Here is a 23,168-nt window from a genome sequence, read left to right on the forward strand (position 1 = left end):
CAGGAACTTCTAAAGGCTGATATAATTTTTTTTCTTTAGGACCGTACCTATTACAAAACACTACTGAAAAAGGTAAAAACAAGAAAATCTACTACAGGTACAGACAGAAAAAAAAAATGAACACCGTGCTTCAGTGGGGAAATAAATTATTCTCTTACCTTGTCTGCTAGRATGGCAAGTGTTCTTTCAAGGCCATTAGCTGATCTATCCTTGGCAGCTCTTGAGAGCCTTTCTGCATAGTAACTGACTTGTGTTTTCAGGGTGTTGATTTGTGCAATAATTTCCTTTGCTCTAACAATGTCCTGTGGGATGTATATTATAGACTGGGAACTTGTTGAAGTGCTGAAAAAGAAAGATATATTTTAGGAGGGCAAATTGATCTAGAAGTACACATATTACAGTGGCATGCTGGGGAATTAATGGCAGACAACAAAAATTTACCTAAACTAGTGATCAWCAGTGAAAGTCCAGTGGGCAATTGCACAGCAGGAACATAATCCTAGAGACTTCTCTGACTTTACTAAGCATTCAGATGCAAATTTACTGATCCCTAATACCAAGGGGCTGTGGGCAGAATTTGTACACCAGAGGGACAGTTTTGCTGAGGAGAATGTGCGTGACAGATTTTGCCATCAGATACAGAACCACTGTTTGCAGAGACATCTTGCTCCATTCTCCCTCTCCTTACAACACAGATACTTCACTGAGGCCTGGTTTACAAAAACGCTTTATAACGTATCTATTAACAGCATGAAAAGAAAATCTGTGCTTCTTCTAACAAAGAAAAGCCACCCAGATCTTTAATGCAAACACTGTCGTTGGTATTAACAAAAAAGTCCTGCTAGTATACACCTTCCTGTATTGCAGATCTGAATCAAGTTACAACAGCAAAACCAATTTTATGACACGTAAAAAACAAACATGCATCTCCAGGCTAATCCAAGGACATTGTGTAGTTTCTATTAGCACACATTTAAAACACCAAAATAGGGACAAACATATCTTTATATTGGGTATCTTTATACTGGAACACTGCAGCTACAGTAAGAGTGCTTACTTGAGTGGAGAATAGTTTATGCCCTTTTAAATTTAGATGTCTACAGAAGTTGCTTATTTAATCCAAGACAGATGCTCTATAACTGCTGGAGAGGGAATAGAACCTCCACAGGATGATTTAATCTTACCTGAAAAAAGTCATTCACAAAAGCTGCCTTTTAACTTATAAAATTACTTACAGATGAAGCTGTATTCTTATTAACAATTAACTATGTGGAACCAACTGAATAGTCYTCCCTTTGTGAAGTAAAATGCTGGGTTTTTCTCTCCCAGTAGGAAAGGTACCCAAAGACCAGGCCCTCACATCATCTCCAGCTGTGCCAAGTGCAATGCCCATTCATGACATGGCATTAAGCATGAGGTGACACTAATTGTGTATTATCTTAATTTTTTTTTTTAATTCATCAATGGTGTCAGCATAGTAACAACACAGAAGAACCTACTGTTTGCACCCATCTCAGCATTGTTAAATGGAGACAGCCACGCTGAGAGACTACATGGAGAGGAATTTCTTTCTACAGATCACAACCTTCAAGGAGTAGGAGGGAACTCCTCTGCCACCCTTAAAGCATTGCTGTTAATTTCTACAGCGTATCTGTGAGGTAGGACAGGAGGGTTGGGTGGGGCACACTTTGMAATCTTGCCACAAATCCAATTCTTGCCCTTAATGGATATTAAGGCAAGGGGGAAGCTCAATGCCAGTATCTGCCTGAACTCCATTACAAACAGAAAGATGAGGRATTTGTTTTCAAAGGATGTAACTCAGAAGTGACTTTTGAAAGAGTTYCCTTGTTTGTACTCTGGTCACCCACCCGACTGGTGCAGAGAACAACCACCCCCCAGTACTGCTATGCCACACAGCAAATTAATGTCATCTTTTAGGACTTTCCCTGTACTTGATTTGTGCTTTCTAGTGACTGAGGAGCTTAGTGACAATTCCTCTGAGCAATTTCTTTCCACGGCAGTGTGGTTAACATGCATAAAGACATATATGGCAGAAAAGGCCATGCAGCATATTGAGATTTGATTTAGAATTATTACATTTTTAATCATAAACATTTGCTGATGATTGGGGGAAAAAATTTATGGTGTGAAGTTCACATATACTTACTTTCCAACCTGCAATTGCTTTTTCAAATGAACAGCTCTCATTGTATTAAACCAGCAAACTGTAACACAGACTTAAATTCTCAGTGAATTAGGGGTTCAACCTCAGTAAGAGTAATTTAGAGCAGAACTTCTGCATTGTTGAACCATCAAGTAATACCTGCTTTCCATAGCACTGAACACCACAACATGAGGAAAAATAAACAACAGTAAAGTGAAAATGTTTAAATAAAGACATGGGTTACAAAAATATAAACCATGCCAAATCTATCACTATTAAATTTAAAAATACATCAAATTATCTTTCATCTCTGGCAGAGAAATTTCTCATTTCAGATAGTTTTCATTGGAAATAACACAGGGAAAAATATAAAATCTCTGTGTTCTGATTTTCAGTTTTCTAACTTCTTACGATCAGAGAGAGCCAGGAAGGTAGCTGTTCATTGCAAACAAACATTGCAGATGAAATGAAATTCATTCACACATCATGTTCTACAAAGCAGCTACAATTACTTAGTGCACAATTAGGGATGCCGTGATGCATGAYATTAAAAAGCCCTGCACACTTTAAAACACACCAGATTTTTGCCAAAGGAAAGAAAAATAAAACAACCCAGGGAACAGAAACCCTCTATAGAACGCTCAGAAACAGAAAACTCACCAACACTCCTCATAACTGCTACAAAAACAAAAAACCAAAATAAAATTAGCAGATTGTTAGCAAATACCAAAAGCAGAAATAAAACAAAGTATGTTTGGGAAAGTAACTTATTTGAGTAATTGTTTTCAACAAAGTGGGTACATAAACTTGTAAACAAAAAAATCACAGATCACCAGATGACCATGTGTTGATCTGGGGAAATGCTGTCAATGCACCAAGCACAGTTATGCCAATGAAAGAAGGAACTGAATGTAACAATGAAATCGAGGAGATGGATCTCATTTCTACTACACTGGCTTTTTTTCTAACATAGAAAACTAACATAACTTAAAATGAAAGTTATTCTTCAAATGTTGAGCCTGCAGTTTTCATGGACCCAGAAAGAACAGGTCTGAAAAGCTTAGAGGAAAAGCATTGCATGAAATTAAACTCTCCAATCAGCTTAAATATTGCGTGAGGGGGAAAAAAACCCTCATGGGAACTTAGCTATTGCAGGAATAAGGACCATCCAGTGACTATGCTCACAGAAGGAGGTTATTTCAAAAAGCAGTAACAATATCAAAAGAACTTAAAGGGTGAGCTAGCAGTATTTCCAGGTTTACAGTTTCCTCTAGTTCTATCCTAGTGCACTCTGTAAGCCTCAATAATTACACCGGGTRTCTTTTTGAACTGATCTTTTTATCAGTACATATCTGACTGACGTTCACAGGATGCTGCTATTCATTTCTCTACTGCCAAAATTAATTCTGCAGTTGGTTCCCACGTCATTCCCTCCTCCTATCAGCTCCAAATCCTACTAATCCTTCCTTGGAAGGGCATTATCAAGGTCTCCTTTTCCCTGGCTACAACGACTCCTTGTCCTGCTGCTCTTTTTGTGTCTTAAATGCTCCGTACAGCAGCAGAAGCAATGCAGATCCCTGCAGCACTTCTTCCCTGGGAGCTGGAGCAGGTTAGCAGATGTGACCTCCCAAATTCTGCATCTTCCTCTAGTTCATTGATCTACACTTCTAAAGAGGTCACTAGGCAGGCCCTGAAAACATGTGGGTCAAGTATCCTGCCTGTAGGGCAGAGGGAAGATTCAGAAGCCCAATCTGTGCATAAACCTTCAGACAAAGCAGGAAGGCCTCCAGCAATAGTTTCAGAACTAAACTCACTTTGGCAGCAAGGAATTTACCAATCAGGCACAGCTGTTTCTTACCAAAGAGAGCTCAGYAACTGGGCCTTGAAGCTATGAGAAGGGTGAAAGTGTCCTGAAAATAATGGGTTGAAAGCATGATGTGGTGCAGCTGAGGAGGTTCAGCAGATGAATGTTCTGATMCACAATCAGGCAAAACCCAAACCCAACAGCCAAAATAGCTAAATTTAATGAATCAGTGAGTATTGAGAAAAAATAAAAGATTTCATAAAAAGACTATTACAAAGGGCCCATCAGAAAACAAATAAATACAGTAATATAAGAAGGGAACTGTTTTCCCTCTCCTTCTTAGAGAAAAAAAAACCACAGAAAAATCCTCAATTCAAAATATTGTATAGTAGTAAGTATTATTGAATGAAATAAAAACATAGAATGGAGTGATTTTCCAAATCTCTGAACATGGACAAGGAGAAAAAGCACAATAACAGCTGACACAGCAGTATTTCTACTTACTGTTTCTTTGCCTCTTCAAATTTATGCAGCTTTTTCCGCAAGCCACCTGATTTAAAGCCTTGACAATGAGCTGCTGGTGCTCCTATGGTGACTATGTCGTAGTTCTGATCTGGGATGGACAAAAAGGACTTACAAATGAAAACTTGTCATCTTTAATGTGGACAAACAACTGGRTAAGTTCAAAAACTTTTCTGAAAGTCATTTTTTGGAAAACTTTGCCAGGGTTTTGAGGGATGTGGAAAACTGAATTGTTCTAGAGACCCTGGAAATGCGTCAAGCATTTTTTAAGGTGAAAGACCCATGCATGAATGCACGTCCTCTGTTTCTTAATCTAGAAGATTGACAGTGAAAAAGAAATCTTGAACATTGGTACATTTATACAAAGCTGACATTACTGGAATCCCTCACATGGACACGTTGGACAAGTGTGTGTCCATGGTTAGGGGGAATTACTGTTAAAAGAAGAGAAACACCAGGTTGTTTATGAAGAAACAAGGTTGATGCGAACAAATGTGATTTTGCATAACCGTACATCAAGATTACAGAGAAAATGCACATGAGCTTAACAGGAACAACAGTCAGAACCTTTGCTGTTCTGCTACCATTCAAAATGTCTGGAAGGGACACAGCATCTTAACCCAGCCCTAGTACAAACTCTAACTTGGGCCACCTCGGGTTCAGTTAACTGCAGAACCTAGTTTTGCCCCCCGTAGAACAGCAATAATTACACCTCTTATTTTGCAAAGCGATTTGGAATCTGAGGATAGAAGGTGCCACAAAAATGCCAAGTACCTCCGTTACAGTAGTTTGTAGAAACTTGGATGTATGGTTGAAGACAGAAATTTAAATAATTGACAGAAAAGTAATTGGATAAAGTGAAGAAAGAGAAACAAATACCTGATCCTCCATCATCCTGGACCCTCATTCTCTGTATATGTAAATTCGTAGGAACAAATTCCAATTTTTTATCAGCTTTCAAGCTACTGGCTTTAAATGAAGGACCTRAGAAATGCAGGACAAAAGTAWGYATAAAATCCCTTTCCTTRTGCCTATGCTAAAATATTCAAGAAGCTTCACTTATCATTTGCTATGTGCTGAAAGTAAAGCAGAGACAATTGAAAAAAAACCCAGAATAAAATATTTCCATTCACACTTGTTCTCTACTTTGAGAGTAAGATAAGAGCACAAATAGAGCAGACAAATACTCCAGGTAATTAGCAAACTAACAATAAATATTAATAAAGACAAATAATATAACAGTTTTTTTACCCATCATAACACATTCTGGGTTCCCAATTTCAGAGAAACACTAACAACCCTGGTAGAAAAGAATCACTTTTTTTACAAAAACAAACAAACAAAAAAAAAAAAAAAAATCACCTTTATACTGGTGCAGGTCAGTTAGATTTTCCTGGTAAGTTAAAATAATCGTTTGGTACTGTGTAACTATCTGTCGACGAAGGCTTTCCCAACAAGGAGACAGTTCTCCCAATTCTTCTAGTTCACAAACCCTGGGGAAAAGAAAGAAAAAGAGGGGAAAGAGAGATGTTTATGCCCCTAGTCCACTTGACCAAGAAAGAGTTTCACCTTGTATCAACGCAGCATCATCCTCAGCTGACACACTCTCAATTTGCCACAGTCTGAGTTACTCAGCAGACTGGAAATGCTCCCTGAGACACATCCCAAAGCACAGCTGTTCAGCTCCACTCTGAGGTACATTGCTTCCTCAAAGGAGAATACACTGCGGTCCCCMCAGGAGCCTCAGATGTTGATCATAAGCAGACCTTCCCATCCTTCAGGAGGAGCTCACAAACTATTATGAGAATTTGTAAATTATGGAACTGTCATMATGTAGGTGACTTGGGACAATTAGGACCTTTCAAGGCCACTCCACTGAACTGTGATGGCTCTCAAACTGAATCAGAACTGTGACAGAGGTTAGGTGGGACATGAGCACCTATCTGACATTTGGTACAAGGAGTAAATTCATTGGTTAGGTATGTACACAACAGTTTGCAAGGCCAGGGAAGGCCTGAGAAGATTAATAAGGGTTTGGAGAGACTGAAGGYGAGCCAACAAAGGATTTTGGGCACTCAAGTTTCCCCCTAGGTGGAATAATGGATGACTGGATATGCCCAGGTATGAGCAGGAAAAACCCTGGCTTTCCCAYTGCACCCTGACTGCCAGGTTTCCAGTCACACATGGCAATCCTGTGTTATACACTGTTCCCCAGTAATGCTGCTGAGAAAATACTGTATTTCATGTCATGTTTGCATTACTGTCTTCTTGGATTAAGATATTATTTGGAATAAAGAAGGGGAAAAGTAAACAARTCAGCACCAGACCCAATTCAACAGCACATTACCCCAGAAATGGTAGAACAATCCTCTGTCAAAAGGATTCAGCAATTCTTTTTGCAGTTAGCTCAGTATCCCTAATTCCATAGTTTTAACCAATTGTCTGTGTATAATTTAAGACAGCATTTAACAGAGCAATTCCCATTCCACAGTATTTAGGATTTTTTCAAAAGAAATTAAATTTCCAAGAAAAACATCAGATTGATTTGCCAACAGGCAACAGTGTAAACTACATTTATTAGTGACCTGGATAAAGATGCTTCCAGTTTCATCTCGAGACATGCTTTCTGCATAAGATGCTATTATGATTATCTCATGAAATTCCCTGCTCAAAACTAGCCATGAATCTGAGCCCTGGTCTTCCTAAAGTAATTTCCTAAAGCTTAACACTTCAAGTTTATTTGTTCGTCCCACAGAGCCAAGAGAGCAGGGAATATGTGTGCCACAAATAATGAGGCAGTCAAAATATCACACCCCCAGTTAGATGTTTCTTTTCAAAGGTGTCTGGCCCAGAAGAGCCCTCTTTTATGKAAGARACAGCAGTTGTGATTATCCAAGGAYATTTTAAAAGTCACCAGGATGTGAAGACAGAAGCAGCTGTGCTTGTGTAGCTGCCTGTCATTCCTCTGGGCTGCAGCACTCAGAAGGGAGAACAGAGAGCTTGGTCAAAKCTGAGCAACTCTATGAATACAAAGTGTGATTGTGCACATTATTGAGGGTCACCTCAACTGAACAGAGACAAGGGAGCCTTTCTCAGTAATTACACAAAGGCCTATTTACCTTTCAGCCACACAATCCAGTGTACAAACCAAAGGGCTTATTAACAATCACCTGGGCTGTTATTAACCTGTACCTGTTTACAACAGGCATCCGCTGATCTCAGCATGATTTTAGCAAGAGCCTCTGAACAGCCACATTTCAAGGCCAATTCACTTTCTACAGTCTTACAGAAACCCACATCTTTTCCCTCACTCATACTAAATTCTCCTTATCTTCAAGTCCTTAAACTACGCCCATGTTACACAGCACCTTGTGGATAAGTTTGCAAACTCTTATTATGGTTGTACCCCACAATGAATAGGTGCTTTCAAAGCTACTGCAAAAAMGGCTGTAGAGAAACAAAGATATCAAATAAAAAACAAATAACCCATGACCAAATGTACAATGGCATATCCCTAGCYTGCTCCATCAAGGTTGTAGCAGGACAGCTGGACAAGATACAGCACTCAATCTCTAGAATCTCAATGCACATGACTAAAAACATAACATCAGAAAAAAGAATCAATGTGCAGTTGAAACTCAATCAGTTTTCCCATGCATTCCAAAAAGTCTCTGCCATCTTCCTGTGAGAGCTCATAATTTTCACAAAATACGAAAATACCTAAAATGAATATTTTAATCCATTATTTTATTTCACAATATCCCAAAGGAATTGAAATGTCTTAATAATGAGAGYACTAGTTAGTTTTACCTTTAATTAAGGTCAGACTTAGTTACGGTCTATAGGATTGGATTCAAACAAGTCAAAAGAAAAGCCCAATATTSAAAAACACAGCTAAAATTCTTAAACATTCCAATCTTGGCCTTTATAAAGAATATATAAACCATTACATTTGCAAACCACAGCCTACAAATGTAGGGAAGTAAAACTCATAAAGGAGTATGTTGCCTTCAAAAAGAAGCAAATTCAGAATAAACCTACAAAATGCTTAACAGATTTCCTTCTCCCTCCCACCTCCATAGACAATGCCATTACTGTAATACAGCATTTTATTTTACTTTTTTTTCTGTTTTGTTTTCCATTCAAAACTACTCTTTTGACTCTCAAAGCTGTTTCTTATCTCACTAAGCAGTCAGTGCAGTAACACAGATGTATTTATTCCTTTGTAACTCAGTAACAGCCACATCACTGCTGTATTACTGCACATGTAAACCATCCCAAAACTCACCTTGCTGCATCCTCTTCTAGAAGCAGCTTCACAAATTGTCTAGGGATGTGCAGTGACAGGATGCTCTCTGCCATCTGCTCCAAGATTCTCAAGTGGTTTCCATCAGTGGTTGGGAAACGATACATTCGGCAAATGGCACCACCGAACACTAAAGAATTAAAACCATTATTATTTAAGCCWAGGGTTTGATTCAAAAGTGTACAAACTCTCTTCTTTTTTAACGTAAATGGTTTCAGTTCACTAAAATGCTTAAACACCCTGCTGTAAAGATCTGAAGATCTGGTTTAACCAGGCATCAGTCTACCTTTTCCAAGCATGGTCATTCTGCAACGACCATTCTTTAAGTGTTTGCAGGAAAAGCCTCCATTCCAAATGACTAAAAACACTGGTAAGGAACTTGACTTCTAAATGCTTTTTTAAAATCCTTTTTTTTTTTTTTTGTCTAAGTACTGTGGGTTTTCCTCTCATGCAATCATTTGCTGGAAAACCAATCTTTCTGCAAGATTCTCTTTTTAAAGCAACTTTCTTTCCTCTGTTCCTCTCCTCACACTGCAACAATTTCTTAGGAACAGACTATGAAATGGCATGGAAAATGTTATATTACAGTCAACTTAAAAGCAAAAGTTTGCTTCTGCTGTTTTTACAACACAGAATAGTGCAGATGATAAACTGATTTATTCTAGTATGACCTCAAAGGACTGCTCAATCAGCAGCCTGTTCCTATTCTAATGAAACATCTGCTGAAATGCCCTGGGGCCACAGGCACACGGGGAGAGATTAGCTTTTATTGATGCCTAAAGCTTACTTGTTACAGSCAGGGCAGCTTACCAGATTTCAGTAGTGCATCCTTCCGCAATGAAGCATATTTGGATCTGATTCCTAAAGATTCTGTTAAACTCTCATCAACTGGCAACACAGTCTGAAAAAAAACCAAAAAAAAAATACCCAGAAATAGTAAAAAATGAAACCTCAGTGCCCAAGCAATATGCAGTGATGACCTATCATACAGACTTCATAGAAATATTCAACTCAACACATGCTTTAAACAAATAATTCAAATATTTTTTTATTTGTCCAAATACTGTGGACAAAAAATATTGCAGGCTGAAATAATAAATCCTAAGCATTTCTATTTACTTTTACTGCACGGTTCAAAATTCTGCAAAAATTGTCAYCCAGGCTTTTAACTACTTTATGTTAGCACAGCTCCAGAGTCCTTACAGATACTGCTTCAAAARGCATGAACAGATCTGTAGGATACAAAGTGATACTAAGGCACACTGTGAATACAGTAAACATGTAAGAGTGTAATGATCATCAAGATATTCAAAACAGGATTAAACAGATGTCTAGGCTGAGGAAGCGCTACAAACATCTGCTCTCAAGCAAATATTTGGGGACTAGGAGAAAAAAATCCAATAGTCAAGTAACCTCTTCAGTTTATTCAGATTCTGGGAATTCCCTAGCATCCGCATTACCGTTTTGCTTATAGGCATGTTCCAATTCACAGTGTGAAATGAAATACCACATGTCTCTGAAACTGGCTATCCATGTACTACCTGCACCAATGAACARTACCAGGAGCCTCTTCCAATGAAGAACAAGAGTATGTGAAGCTAAAGATTAATCACTCCAAATTAAAATTTTTCCCAAGACTTTTAACTCCACACATGAGCACCAAGAGCTCTGCAAAACTCAAAACAGTTTCATGTCCATCAGGCTCCATACAATATTTTGAAAATGTAAAGCATACTAAATATCAAGATGGGCAGGAAAGTTGACAGCAGATGTCAACCTAGCTTATTTCAATGTTGGCAATAAATCTCCATTCTTCTGAATTTGATACAATACTCATACTCACCCTTCCATTAATTGTATCAGGTGACCTTGTCACTGGAGGCCTTTGGTCAGATTTTTCCTCCATCTGCCATCCAATAACTGTGATGTTACCTACACGGTCACTTTCAGCCGACCTGCAACAAATACTCTGCGTTGAGATTTTTTTGGAGGAGGACCTGTTCATCAACAAGGGAACACTTATAAAAGGCTATTAATCTTCAAACTTAATGAACATTTTAAATAAGATGCTTTTCAACTTCATTTAGAATGGTTTTATACTGGGTTTTTCCAAGAGGAGAACACTCCCCTTATTCTGTAAGGATGCTGTATGGAAGGCAGCCTAAAACAACACACATGTTTCTATGCTTCTGTAAAACCAGAAAGAGTTCAGATTTACAATTAGGCAAAAGCAGCTTAAATTGTGAACATTAATATGGCGCAGATATTTGAATGTACATGTACACATTTGTTGCCTGTGCATTTCAATGTCTGAAACCAAACTTTTAACACTCATTGGTGCAGTTTAACTCCAGCTGGCACAGCTGCAACTGGTAGACTTTGATAATATGTGGACCAAACAGAAATAGCACCAAATCTTCCTCTCAACAGAGAAGTCAGTCAAGGTCACCAGTTATGAGGCTGATCATCACATCTTGTGCCTCTGCAGATAGACTAGACTGGGAAAACTGGGCACCTGACATTCCATAAAGAAAAATTGATGCTAAAAAGAAGAATCCTGAAAAGAAGTGATCTAGAAAAGGTCAACATTTTCAATGGAGATAAGACCCCTGAGGCAGAGAAAAATCCTGGACATGAGGGAGTTGTGTGGAAACTATTACAAGAGTTCTCCAGGAATCTGGCCACCGACAGCTGAGACAAGACATGAACAGCTGGGCAGCTGCAGAGCAGGAGCCAACACAACTTTCTATCCCACCTTCCCAGAGCAGCAGCCATCTCCCTTCTGGGGAGGGAAGCTGACACCATCCGTACACATGACTGAAAGGGCAGTAAATAAAGTGAGTCAGAGACAGAAAAAAGCCATGTTCCTGATGGATTTAAGGTACACACAGGTACCTAGATCTATCATGAGTGCCATTTATTGTCTCACCTGTGACGCAGTAATTTTGGCAGAGACATTATGTTATTATTTTAAGATGAAGTATAAATGGTATTTTAAGATTGCTGTTTACATGTAAAAATATGCTGAGATAACTAAGACAAAAGTTGCTGGAACAGACTTTTTTCTTCCTCAAGATTTTACTGGGGAGGCCAAAGGAAGAGGCACAAGAAAAGGTTTAAAAATCATAGAATATTTTTATTGGCAATGCTCTGTGTTCAGCTTATACATTTGAGAGTAACGTGACAATGAGAAGAAATGCATGTATTCCCACACTGATAATCAGAATATACTTCATATCAAAATTAGAGAGTTCAATAAAGTCCATTTTCAACTTAGTCATGAAATTAGAGGTTTTCACACATCTTAAGAATGTTTTGTAGAACTAAGAATTAACACTTAAATGAAGGAAAATATTACAAACCTTAGTGTTATGTGCAATCTGTGGTACTTCTCCTGAAGAAGATCTTTTACAGTGAACGTCCCAGAACCCAACAAATACATCTGAAAGAAGATGAATTCCAAAACTGTATTTACCTTTACAATGAAAAAAGCCTTTATCCACACTGAAGTCTAAAATACAATTAATATGCAGAAAGGCCCAAGAGCAAAACCGTAACTAAATATTCCACACATAACTAATTAAAACCTCTTAAAATTTAATATATTTGGTGATTTATAAAAAAATTTCTTCTACTGGAGGACAGTATGCGTTTTTGTTTCTCTAGGAGGAGGCACCTCCTTTTGTTACTGAGTGGAGGCACCTCAGTATATATGAGCTTAGGCCAAGCAATTCAGGAACACTGAAAGCAGTGACTGAACAGGGCTCAGGCTGCATYATTGATGCAAACTTGGCTCCTCCTAAAGAACTCACCTCCTCTGGAAGGATTTGTTTTTCCCTAGAGATTCCCAATGAAGCACTGAACAGAGTGCTGAACAAGCAATGAGGAAGCTGTGCTCGTGGAAGAGCAGACACATAGGGCGTGAAATGGTATTCTATACAACAGCCTGAGAATACATGGCCTGAATTTCTCACARATCCAAGCAGCAACATGGGAGCGCTGAGATTTAAACTTCTTTCAGTTAAAGAACAAACCTTACCCCTGAACAAAATCACTAATGTATCAGGGCAGGGYGATTTCTGGAATTTAGCTGMTCTGCTCCAAAGGACAGTTGTATTRTSGCATTTTGGCACATCCTAGAAGCCTCACTTAGGGATATTGGATCTTATTGATCATCCAGTTCTCTAAAGAGGTTCACAATGTAAGACTTCAAGTGACAGGACCTTTTTAATCTTAATCCATGGTTTTCAAACTTGTTGCAGACAAGCCTTATTTCAGAAAATGGGCAATGCTTCTCACTCTGCCAAGCCAATCTCATTTTTTCCTCCTTTCCATACCCATCTTGTTTTCTGTATGATCATTGCTGCTACCCCTTTGTTTTCTTCCACAGCAGTTACTAGTTTTAACTTTTTGGCTCTCATTTCCTTGCTCCACACTGGCAACAGAATAAAGAAAACTTACTGTTCCCTGAGATCTATCTTTGACGTCATACACGGAGAGTTTGATTTGTGTCAATTGGTTGATAAGAGAGTCTTGGAAAAAGGCAATGCTGCTTAGAAAGATAGGATTACTTGTTCCCTGTAATCATAAACAAAAAGCCAAAAGTTAATGTAAGGTGGTATTTGTTAGGAAGAAATGACTCCTGTGTAAGCTTTGATTTTAAATGTATTCTAGAAGTACCTCACCACTTACCTCAATAATTTCTGTCTGTGCATGCTTCGTCCAGAATGCCTGGGGAGGTGTAGTTACACTCACTGCTACAAAACTATTTGGTTTTCGATCTAGCGATGGAGTTAGCAGCTCACTGCAAGCTTTAGGTATGCAACAGATAAATAAGTTTAGATTCAGGATACTTTTCATATTGCTGTAAGACTCTACATTTTTATAAAACCCCATTATATACCCTGAGCAATCAAGCCACAAAAGGCTTAATATTCATTCTACCACCACACTTTAAAATCAGACATCACTCGCCTTTGTGCATGCAAACAGTAAACATGCAATCAGATCAGTCTGGCTCCAAGCTCTACAGCTGCAATTTAAACTTATTCCCTTCTAATATGAGCCTATCCACCCCCTGGCAAGCTCATYCTACATGCATAGGTTTTCCCCTGGGAATCTCAGGAGCGTGGCTGCATTTGATCTGAAGTCACGCTCCATTAAGCCCATTATCAAATGGCATTTGCCCAGGGAGAACCAACAGAAGCGCCTGAACACTGATCAAGCAGCACTACCATGAGGAAAACCAGCTTGTAATTGTAAAATCACAGCAATTCATTTTCCCTAAAATGTTAGTGTGAGTTTAACTGCTGAGAAAGGACTATGGTGAGTATGAAAGAACTTCCAAAAATTTGAATGAGTGACTCTACACAATTACATTAAACTTCAGAGCCAAATTCTGTCTAGTTAGATAAGTAAGTAAGCACAATGTGGTCCAACTCTGATTCAGGTCCASTGTGCAGGAAGTCAATTCTGAGATTTACTTTAACAGCTTTGTAATTCTAGATATTTTTAATTAATCTGAAAATATTTTAAGTAGCTTATTCMGCTCTGACAGTGCTTGTTAAGATTACTATTCGTAACAATTACACAAATCTGAGAAAATTATCKAATTTTTCATTTYAAGCACACTKTTAAGAGCATAAYCTTCCAAATACTAGTCCACTATTAAGCCAAGAAAACCATCCTGCAGTTGAWAGGGTGGACTGAAYTTTCATGAAGAAAATRTTTTTCACTTATTCTTCAAGTGAASTGAGTCAATGCATGAGCTTCTTTTCCAAATTCAACCAKCTCAGAATTCAGGTTCCTTCTGCATCTTGAATTATCACTTGTCAGAAAAGACCCCAGGAAAAAAGCTATGTGTAATTTGCAATTCTTAGAAAATATTCTGCTCTAAATGGTGTTTCCAGCAAATCTTCAGYTTGCTTGAAGATCTCAACTGCGGATATACTGACACTGAAGACAGTGTCACTGCATCTTCATATCAACAAAGTAAACATTTAATAATAAAGTTCACATAGTAAGCATTTAAAATTTTACAGGACTGATGTTTTAGTTATAGACTAAACTATATAGAAACTTCACAAAATCAAACTGCTGGGTGCTTATCAAAAGAAAGTGTACCTGCAGCACAAAAAACTGTATCACATCTCCATAAAAATCAGAGCAAAGTTGCAAACCTTACTATATGAAAGGCACTTCAGAATCAACACTTACAAAACCCCAGACATRTTCAACACCATGCATCATCAAAACTCGCATAAAAATCATTGAGCCTACCTAAACTAAACTCTAAAATCGGCTCATCTGGATCCTGAATGTTTCCTGTAAATCAGAAAAATTAACACAAGATTAGCCATCCCTGTCATGTGATTTTTTTTCCTGAAGTTGCAATCACACAGAGAATTTTATACCATTTTTTTAAAAAATTCAGCCATGATTGGTATCTAAAACATTTATTTGGTAATCCTTGGTATCTATAATTATTTGGGACACCTGGGATGATCTCAGTTTATAAAACATATTCAAATATGTAAAGCTAAGGAAGATTATATGCAATATGGRAATATTAAATGCTTAATCTCAATAGAAAACAACAGGATTAAAGCCTGAGCCACTATTAACTCCAAGTTATTAAATCAGATACGGTTACTCTGTGGTAGTTAACAGGACGAAGTTTGAAAGTACCTGTCTCTCTTACTAATGAAAGCAAGCCTCTGAGGGTTACAATCCTAATTTAATAACCACAAGAGATAAGGAGATAAACCCTAGCTCCCTGAACTCTCTTGAACATTTTATACTATGTCAAAAAAGGAGGTTGGCAAGACTCTTCCCAGACCTTGACATTATTCTGTTATTTTCTCCCCATCRCTTATTTTGAGTGATAAACATAACTGCAAAAAATCTAGCTTACTTTCTTTTTTTAATCCCTCCCCAATTTTAATGTTACATATACTTTAGGAGTTGTAAATTCAAGGTTTTAAATTTTTTTTAGTCTAGTTCCTTTATCTCATTACTTGCAGATAACCAGACATATCTAAATCCTTGTGCAATTAAAAGGAAAAAACCAACATTACTATAAGGCAGATTCTGAAAGAAGCAGCAACAGAGCAAGAGCTGACAGGAAGGTACGAACCTGTTAGAGAAAGGCCAACCATGTCAGAGGTGACATCAATGGTGGAGGCCCTCTGCACAGTGCGGGATTTGGCACCATGGCGGGGACTGTGTTCTCTTGCTGTCATTTTCTCATGAAGAGMCCTTCTTTTCTCGCTGCTTGGCTTTGCTGATGTTTGTCTCACAGAGTAGCAGAGTGCAGCAGGTTGTCTCCAGCTGCTATTCCTCTAATATTACCATGCTAAGCAACAGAGAAAGCAAAAACATACACCAAAATTTTAGGCCACTATCAGCTACTGTTCTTTTCAACAGCAGCAAACSTACTGCCATAAAATCACCTAAGGTCATTCAAATGAAATGCTCAAGGCAGACCCAATGCACAWTAACTCCATTTGCATTAACTTTACATCTGTAGCATTTTACAGCAAATTGTTGAAAATTGGACCACGTGCAAGAAAKGCTCTGCTGTCAGAGAATAGGGCTTGAGAGAGACTCATTACCAGACCAGCTGCTCTTCTCCTTTGTCTAAGTTATTAAAACATCCTTAATGAAGTTTCCTGGTATTCATAATCCCCAGGGAGCACAAGTAGATTTGTCAGATAGGGCTTCTGTCTGCAGAGGAAGGACAAGGGATAAGGACAAAGGGACAACAGGTCAGTAGAACACACAACAAAAGGGCTGGAAATGTCGTTAGTGTCAGCACACTGTTGTTCTAGGCTCTACTGCCATGAGAAAGGGATAATGAAAACTATAAATAAAGCCTATTGGGCCAGAGAGATGTTGAAATTCTGGGATGGTGGTGGAAAGAAAAAGCAAAAGGGGATGCCTGCTGATGTGGCATGTGGCAGCATCTGTGCTTTTCCTCCACCCTACACCTTTTTGACTACAGACATTCATGACTTCTTCCTCTCACAATGCCTATGAAGTGAAGCATTACAGTAGGAAAGAAAATCTAAAGAAAATTTGGTTATGATTCTAAATGTGAATGTTACTTTAATCAGCTATGCTAGCACTGCAGTTMTGACACTTCCGTATTTGTTTCACACTATTATGATAAACTCCATTAATTTATAAAGTGAGGAAYAAAATCTGATAAACCTGAAAGGTACTAACAGACTGACTAACACCTTCACAGCAGCCTCTCATTCGTACTACCAAACATTTGAACCACACTGCAAAATGGGAGAATAATTATTTTCCTTTTAGGTTTAGTCCTTGATGGACTAAAAATGAGCAAGATGGATTCTATTTAAATAAAGCACTTAGCTTATACWTTCTAAAGTTCTAAACCAGAACTTTAAACTTGTCTGAAGGCCTCCAAAGGAACATTTAACCTGCCTATCTTAAGTCTCTGAAYTTAACTAGTCAGCATCTCCCTCTGTAGGATTTCAGAAGAATCTCCCTCTCTCCACAGGGTACTCAAGCTTCTTCTTAACTGCCACTGCTTCACTGGGCATCAAAAATTCAAATGCAAGGTAAGCATCTAAGATAACTGAACTGAACACAGCTCTGGCCATCTACATCAGCTTAGGAATTAGATTTTAAATGAGGAGCTCATTCTAAGGAGGAAGGAATTTAGGCTGTGTCTATGAGACAGGCCAGTTTGTTGCCACTCAGAACTAAGAATTTGAWTCAACTCAAGTTTATATGATACATCATAAGACAATTCCAAACAGAAAAAAAAATTATTCTTGAATGGAAGAAGCAGAAATTGAGAGCTCTGAACATCCCAKCCCCAAAAGCTCTGAAACTCAGTGACAGTGTACAAAACAACACTCTGCCTATAGATATAATTACTGACAGCCAAAAATTAAAGCAGGCAGTTTTCCAGTTCATACTGAATCACAGATTAGTCGAGGTTGGATAAATTCTGAAATTGATCTCATCCAACCCCCTTGCTCTAAGGAAGTTTCTCAGGATTGTGTCCAGTTGGTTTTGGACAAGAATGTATCACTTTGGCCAACCTGGTTGYTCCAAGGTTTGATCACACACATTTATTGTATTTATTAATGTGTAAGTGGCTAGTGAATAACCAATCTTTCTCAAATAGTACTAAATGTCCTAGTATTTGGTAAAATACAATTGTATCAAAGTTCTTTGACAGTTTCAAAGTCTTTCCATTCTCCTAATTTTTCCCTTCTTTCAGCAGTAGGCTTTCCTCCCTTCTTTCAGCAGTGGGCTTTCCTTGGTTTGTTCTTTATCTAATGTGATGTTTAATAGTATGTAAGTCTATTAAATCTAACTGCCTAATGAAAAGACCTACAAATGTACTTGGAGACACTCAGACAGGATGCCAAAGTCCCTTCCCCCAAAATCTACAAATACCTTATTAGAGAGTAACTAATACGTTCACAAAGGTACAGTCACAGACAGTAGTTAGGTTAAAGAGCCTAGCTGCTTTTCAGCTAAAGCCTCTGCAGTTGCTGACATCCTTAGAAAGGGTCAGTCCTTGATAAGTTAAAAGAGGATCCAGTATCTAATTTGTTTTGAAGCTATTTCTATTTAAATATTATTGAGCACAGTAATTTTCCAAGGCTGTCTAAGATCTCAACTATTCATTTAAATTGCAGTATTAATTTCTCATCTAATGACACATCTTTACATTACTTACAAGGATTACACTGATAGAGGGCTCTTTTCCTCACATGGGGAGGGATTTTGCATCATAATATCAGTTAAATCTACATCTAAGAAATTAACAAAATAATCATCATAAATTAACAATCCTTTTATACTGCATAAATCACAGCCAATGGGCAGGTACCATCCTCAGATTAACTGTAAATTTAACTTCTGATTACCAGCGCTCACATTAAAGTTTATTGAAAATAGAAGAACTGTATGATCTTCTACTGAACCTCACCCAGCACTAGCCATGGCAAYACAGTCAGAGAAGGAATAAGTTTATGCCGAAAAGGACTGACTTCAGGTCAGCATAGGTAAGCGGGTAGAATAGCTGTAAGAAACATGTTAACATTTACCAAAAGGATTGGTGCTATAAAGAAACGGAATGTATATGATATGTTGAGTCTAAGACAGCATTTGCTACTACACTTGCTTTTCTACAGCAAAACTTTCAAAGTGTTGTTGTTTGGAAGAATTATAACAGCTACTGTCAGGAGAAAAGACCCTATGTCAAAACACAGAAGTTCAAAAGATCAGGATGGAGGTCTCTTACTCTRTTGGGTGAAAATACTATGTGAGGGAGGCCTCTACAGCTGGCAATGAGCATTCAGTAGAAGTGATTTATGTTAAAGTTTACTGCAGGCTAAATGAAGGTTTGTACTTGACAGTGCTATCATCTCATTCAAGTACATTTACATTAAAAGGATATGTCTTTTAAGACCTCCCATCTCTCCCATAATACAGTAYAAGAAATGGGGAATTCCAGTCTCAGTTTCTTGATTTAATCACCAGCCCTACCAATGACCAAAGACAGCTTARGTATTTAACATGAGATCTTATCACTTATGGAAAGATTTTATCTCACTGATATTACYCAGGAGGCAGGTATCTGATCTCAGCTCACTGCTCAGGTTCTCTCTATAGCCCATGATGAGACACAGGCACTTCCAGAGAACAAGTCACTATTTCCCAAGGTAGGTGGAATGAGTCACTCCATGATGATTCCTATCTCTAATTATAAAAATAATTTAGATGACTAGCTTAGGCCTGATGCTACAGCTGGGCAAACTGGATTCCTCCCACAGTTGTGTTAGCTCAGGCAGGGGTGAATTCTCTCTACTCAATGCACAGCCAAACAACAGGAGTTCTGATCCCTCCCCTAAATGCCAATTGTTTCAACAATTACAACCTTATGATCCCATTTTTGACAAAAATCAGTGGAGGTAGGAATCTTACCAAATTAAAGGTAGCACATCACACAGCTTCCTTTGATGGTACCTGTTCTCAAATGGATTGTTTCCAAAGACTGGTACCACTCCAGAAGCCAGCAATCCCACACGCTGATGTAATTCCTGCCCAGGCAACCTCACCTGAAGATGGCATGATTTATCTACACACAGTCTTTGGCTTTGCCCTTACTAAGACTGCAGACAGTGGACATTGGCAAGATGTGCAGCTTTGCACTTTATGCAGCTTTGCTGCAAGCCCACTTTTCAACAGAAACATGAGAACCTGCTGTTGATCTCCAACACCAGCAATGGCCACGCCCACAGTTCAGAAAAGGGTTCTGAACAAGCCTCTCTTCAGTTATGTGAATATTTATTTAGCACTCTATCAGCACAAACGCATATGACCAGAAGAAAAGGTCTCAATCAGATGCCACTTCTGCCCTGCTACCCTCAATCCTGCCAGTTGGCTGTGGAAAGCAAACGCTATTTTGCTCAGTTGTGTAGCCTAGTGTCCTCACTTGTTATCACTCTAATTGAAAGATCTCAAGCAGAAATGATGATCATCTCAGCCCCATCTCAGCCCTGATGACTAGTTGGTGCCACTACAAGCTAAAATTCTCCTTATCTCACCAATTGTTTTGGTAAAGTGCTTTGGTCCATCCCCTTGAAAAAAAAATCTCCTGCCAAACTGCCACTTGAAACAAACATGTGAGATCAAACCTTCTTTCAGCCTAACATTTACTTTTCTGACACTCCTTACACAACTGTAGGAAACAGGGTTTTCCCAATTCACACATCAATGAGCAGGAGAAAGAGGATACTCCAGCTACTGACTGAATCAAAGTCGACTTTGAGACTGCACTTTTCTACAGCCAGAGTGCTCTTTGATCAGGTAAAGATACATACCAAAGCAAAAAACTGAATAGCAGTGGAAGGCTTCATGTTACTGATACATCTACATGAAGAGAATAACCAAAAAAAAGGAGAACGTGCCAGTTCCCTTAACACTTGGGAAAAAAAAAAAAAAGCAGATGTAATCCTACTGAAAGTCTACCATCATGTTCAAGAGGGAGTGAAAAAGTAGCTATGAGGTACTTAATGAACTGCAATTAGTTTTAGAGCCTCTAGACTCTCCAAACTGTAAGGACCATTCCCTGAACCTTACAAATTAGGATTCCTGTTTGTGAAAAATCCATTTTGAAACATAAAGATGGCTCCTTCAGCTAACTGCATTCTTCAAATAACATCTTCATAAAAAGTTCTTCTGATTGAAAATGTTTTAACAATACACAAAATCAGGAAAGTGAATATTGCCTGAAACAGTAAGTATTTCAGATCAACAGCATGGCCTGGTTTCCAACTAACATCCCATTAACTGTATCAATATGGACAAAACAATGGAAAGGATGAAATGCCAGACTATGCTAAGTGATGAATATGTAACCTTTCACATAAGAGCCCCATTTCTAGTATAACTAGCATGCAGGGAGTGTTTTATTATTTATTTGTTACCTCCCACAATAAAAACTTTGGTTGTGAAAAAGGTTTGCCATGTTGGCTCAAATCCAATCTTTCAGCATTTCCAGCAACCCACCTTGAACAGCTGTTTCAATGAAGATGTAAGGAACTTTATTAACCACACAAGGATCTGAGGTGAAGGTCTGGATCAACTCTAYCATTCATGGCTGCAGAGGCAGGCCAAGAGCAGAACATCAGCTAAAAGGACAGCAGCACCCASCAAAAGCCTGCTAAGACTTACTCCAATTAAGAGCTATTTTCTTWACAGTCTGACATGCACTTCACTTTTCCATCTCATTTAATGACAGTCTGAATGTCCTGAATCTCACACAGATCAAATAGGAAAAGTCAAAGCCATTGAATTTGGCACCTTAAGTCAGATCTTTCCAGCCAAATTCACGGGGGCAGCAACACAGATGATGYATACTGCAAATTCATAGGTTGGCAACAGTTTCAGTCCATTAATTTAATGATCTAAGCCTTGGGAAGGCAAAAGAATGCAAGTGGTGCCAGTATCCAACATGAACCTTTGCCTCCCACTGACATTACTTCCCCACTAAGATATACTGGGCACGTTCTAATTTGTCAGCTCCACAAAGAGGCTGYATCTCCCCCTCTAAGTCTGACCCATAACTCTAGGTTCCCCTCACAAGCTGGTTAAATGTTCCCTTCTCCCACCCACCAGAATCTTGATTAACAAAGACAAAAATAATACATTAATAAAGAATTTCCTTATCACTCTCCAAAGCTCACCTGAGGATTCTGAGCAAGTGAGTAACYGSAGCAGGAACAGGGAAAGGTTGTCCWCAAGAAACTGAAATCAACTGCTGCAAGATGCAACAAATATATCTGTGCAATGTGGAAATCCCCGAATGCAACCTTTGAGTGATATTTAGATAAAAGGACATTTCAGCACCAGGAAGTAATTTTCTTTCTCTTCGCTTTCCTGTCCACAGATCCCACTTACTTGCAGATAAGTTTGTGATTCGCAAAATTTCTTCTTGATCCTTCCCCACTAGGAACTTCAGCAAAGTCAAATAATCAAAAAACCTAATTTTGACTCTTCAGTATATCTGTGTACTTTTTATAGGAAACTGCAATTTAGGCCACTTAGTTCTTTGTGCAAATTAAAACTATTTGTCCATATTCACAACAGAAATACAAACTGGCATTCTTCTCAAYGAGACTTGTTTTAATTTTATTCCTTTAGTGCTTCCATGAGCACAAAAACATGCAGATCCAGAGGTGGAAGCGAGCATTTGTAACACACGTCTGTTAGTTGAAAAGGAAAATGCACAGCTCTGTTTGGAGAACAGCTTTTATCAAGCTGAACACAGCCCAATGCCATGGAAAATGCTGAGTTTTGCTACAGGGCAGTTTGAAGTCCAAAGCTCTCAGCCTCCTCYGTCATTTTACCAGCAGAAACTGAAACAGCTTACAAATGGTTTTTACCCCAAATTAACCTTTGCTCTCTTCACAAGAAATGTGCTGGGCACTTTTTGATAAAGTTTGCACAGGATGACTTCTCTCCTCATGACCTGGGGCTCTCAAGCTGCCAACACAGACATAGAAAAGCCCATGAGAATGGGGACATATTTTCTGTTTAGAAGTCTGGACTGGAAACACTTCTCCAAATTTGATGGTCCTTTTAACACACACCCTACACCTGCCTTTCCTAGAGCAGTCTTTCATCATCACCATAAAGCTAACAATGCAGAAACAGTACTGCTCTAGCTGGAAAAAAACAAAGAGCTTAACTCCTTCTCTAGCTGGAAAAAACAAAGAGCTTAACTCCTTCTCTGAGCTTCTCCTGCTGCAAGAAAGAGTGAGGCAGGGGAACAAAGGTAGGGGGAAAGACCCATTGAAACAAAAAAAAAAGAAAGAAAG

At 38.5% G+C, this 23,168-nt stretch overlaps 1 protein-coding gene across 11 annotated transcripts in view; it reads right to left on the bottom strand.

Annotated features, from left to right (window-relative positions):
- Positions 1-23,168, bottom strand: part of INPP4A (inositol polyphosphate-4-phosphatase type I A) — a 110,555-nt gene that overhangs the window by 29,675 nt on the left and 57,712 nt on the right. For 5 of the 11 annotated variants that reach the window (XM_057381495.1, XM_057381498.1, XM_057381494.1 and 2 more), the window contains 13 exons: positions 15,932-16,150; positions 15,076-15,120; positions 13,489-13,607; positions 13,258-13,374; positions 12,159-12,238; positions 10,640-10,793; positions 9,607-9,697; positions 8,779-8,926; positions 5,853-5,983; positions 5,370-5,474; positions 4,473-4,581; positions 2,825-2,842; positions 159-342 (listed from right to left, as the gene is read on the bottom strand). In XM_057381495.1, the coding sequence (XP_057237478.1) occupies positions 159-342; positions 2,825-2,842; positions 4,473-4,581; positions 5,370-5,474; positions 5,853-5,983; positions 8,779-8,926; positions 9,607-9,697; positions 10,640-10,793; positions 12,159-12,238; positions 13,258-13,374; positions 13,489-13,607; positions 15,076-15,120; positions 15,932-16,037 (1,407 nt within the window). In that variant the 5' untranslated portion in view covers positions 16,038-16,150. Of the gene's footprint in view, positions 1-158; positions 343-2,824; positions 2,843-4,472; positions 4,582-5,369; positions 5,475-5,852; positions 5,984-8,778; positions 8,927-9,606; positions 9,698-10,639; positions 10,794-12,158; positions 12,239-13,257; positions 13,375-13,488; positions 13,608-15,075; positions 15,121-15,931; positions 16,151-22,034; positions 22,161-23,168 lie in introns of all 11 variants that reach the window. The other 6 variants (XM_057381500.1, XM_057381503.1, XM_057381501.1 and 3 more) reach the window with 4 other exon arrangements.

This window comes from Malurus melanocephalus, unplaced genomic scaffold, assembly GCF_030028575.1.
Source record: "Malurus melanocephalus ecotype Western Australia unplaced genomic scaffold, MMel_1.1 scaffold_512, whole genome shotgun sequence".
Lineage (NCBI taxonomy): Eukaryota > Metazoa > Chordata > Aves > Passeriformes > Maluridae > Malurus > Malurus melanocephalus.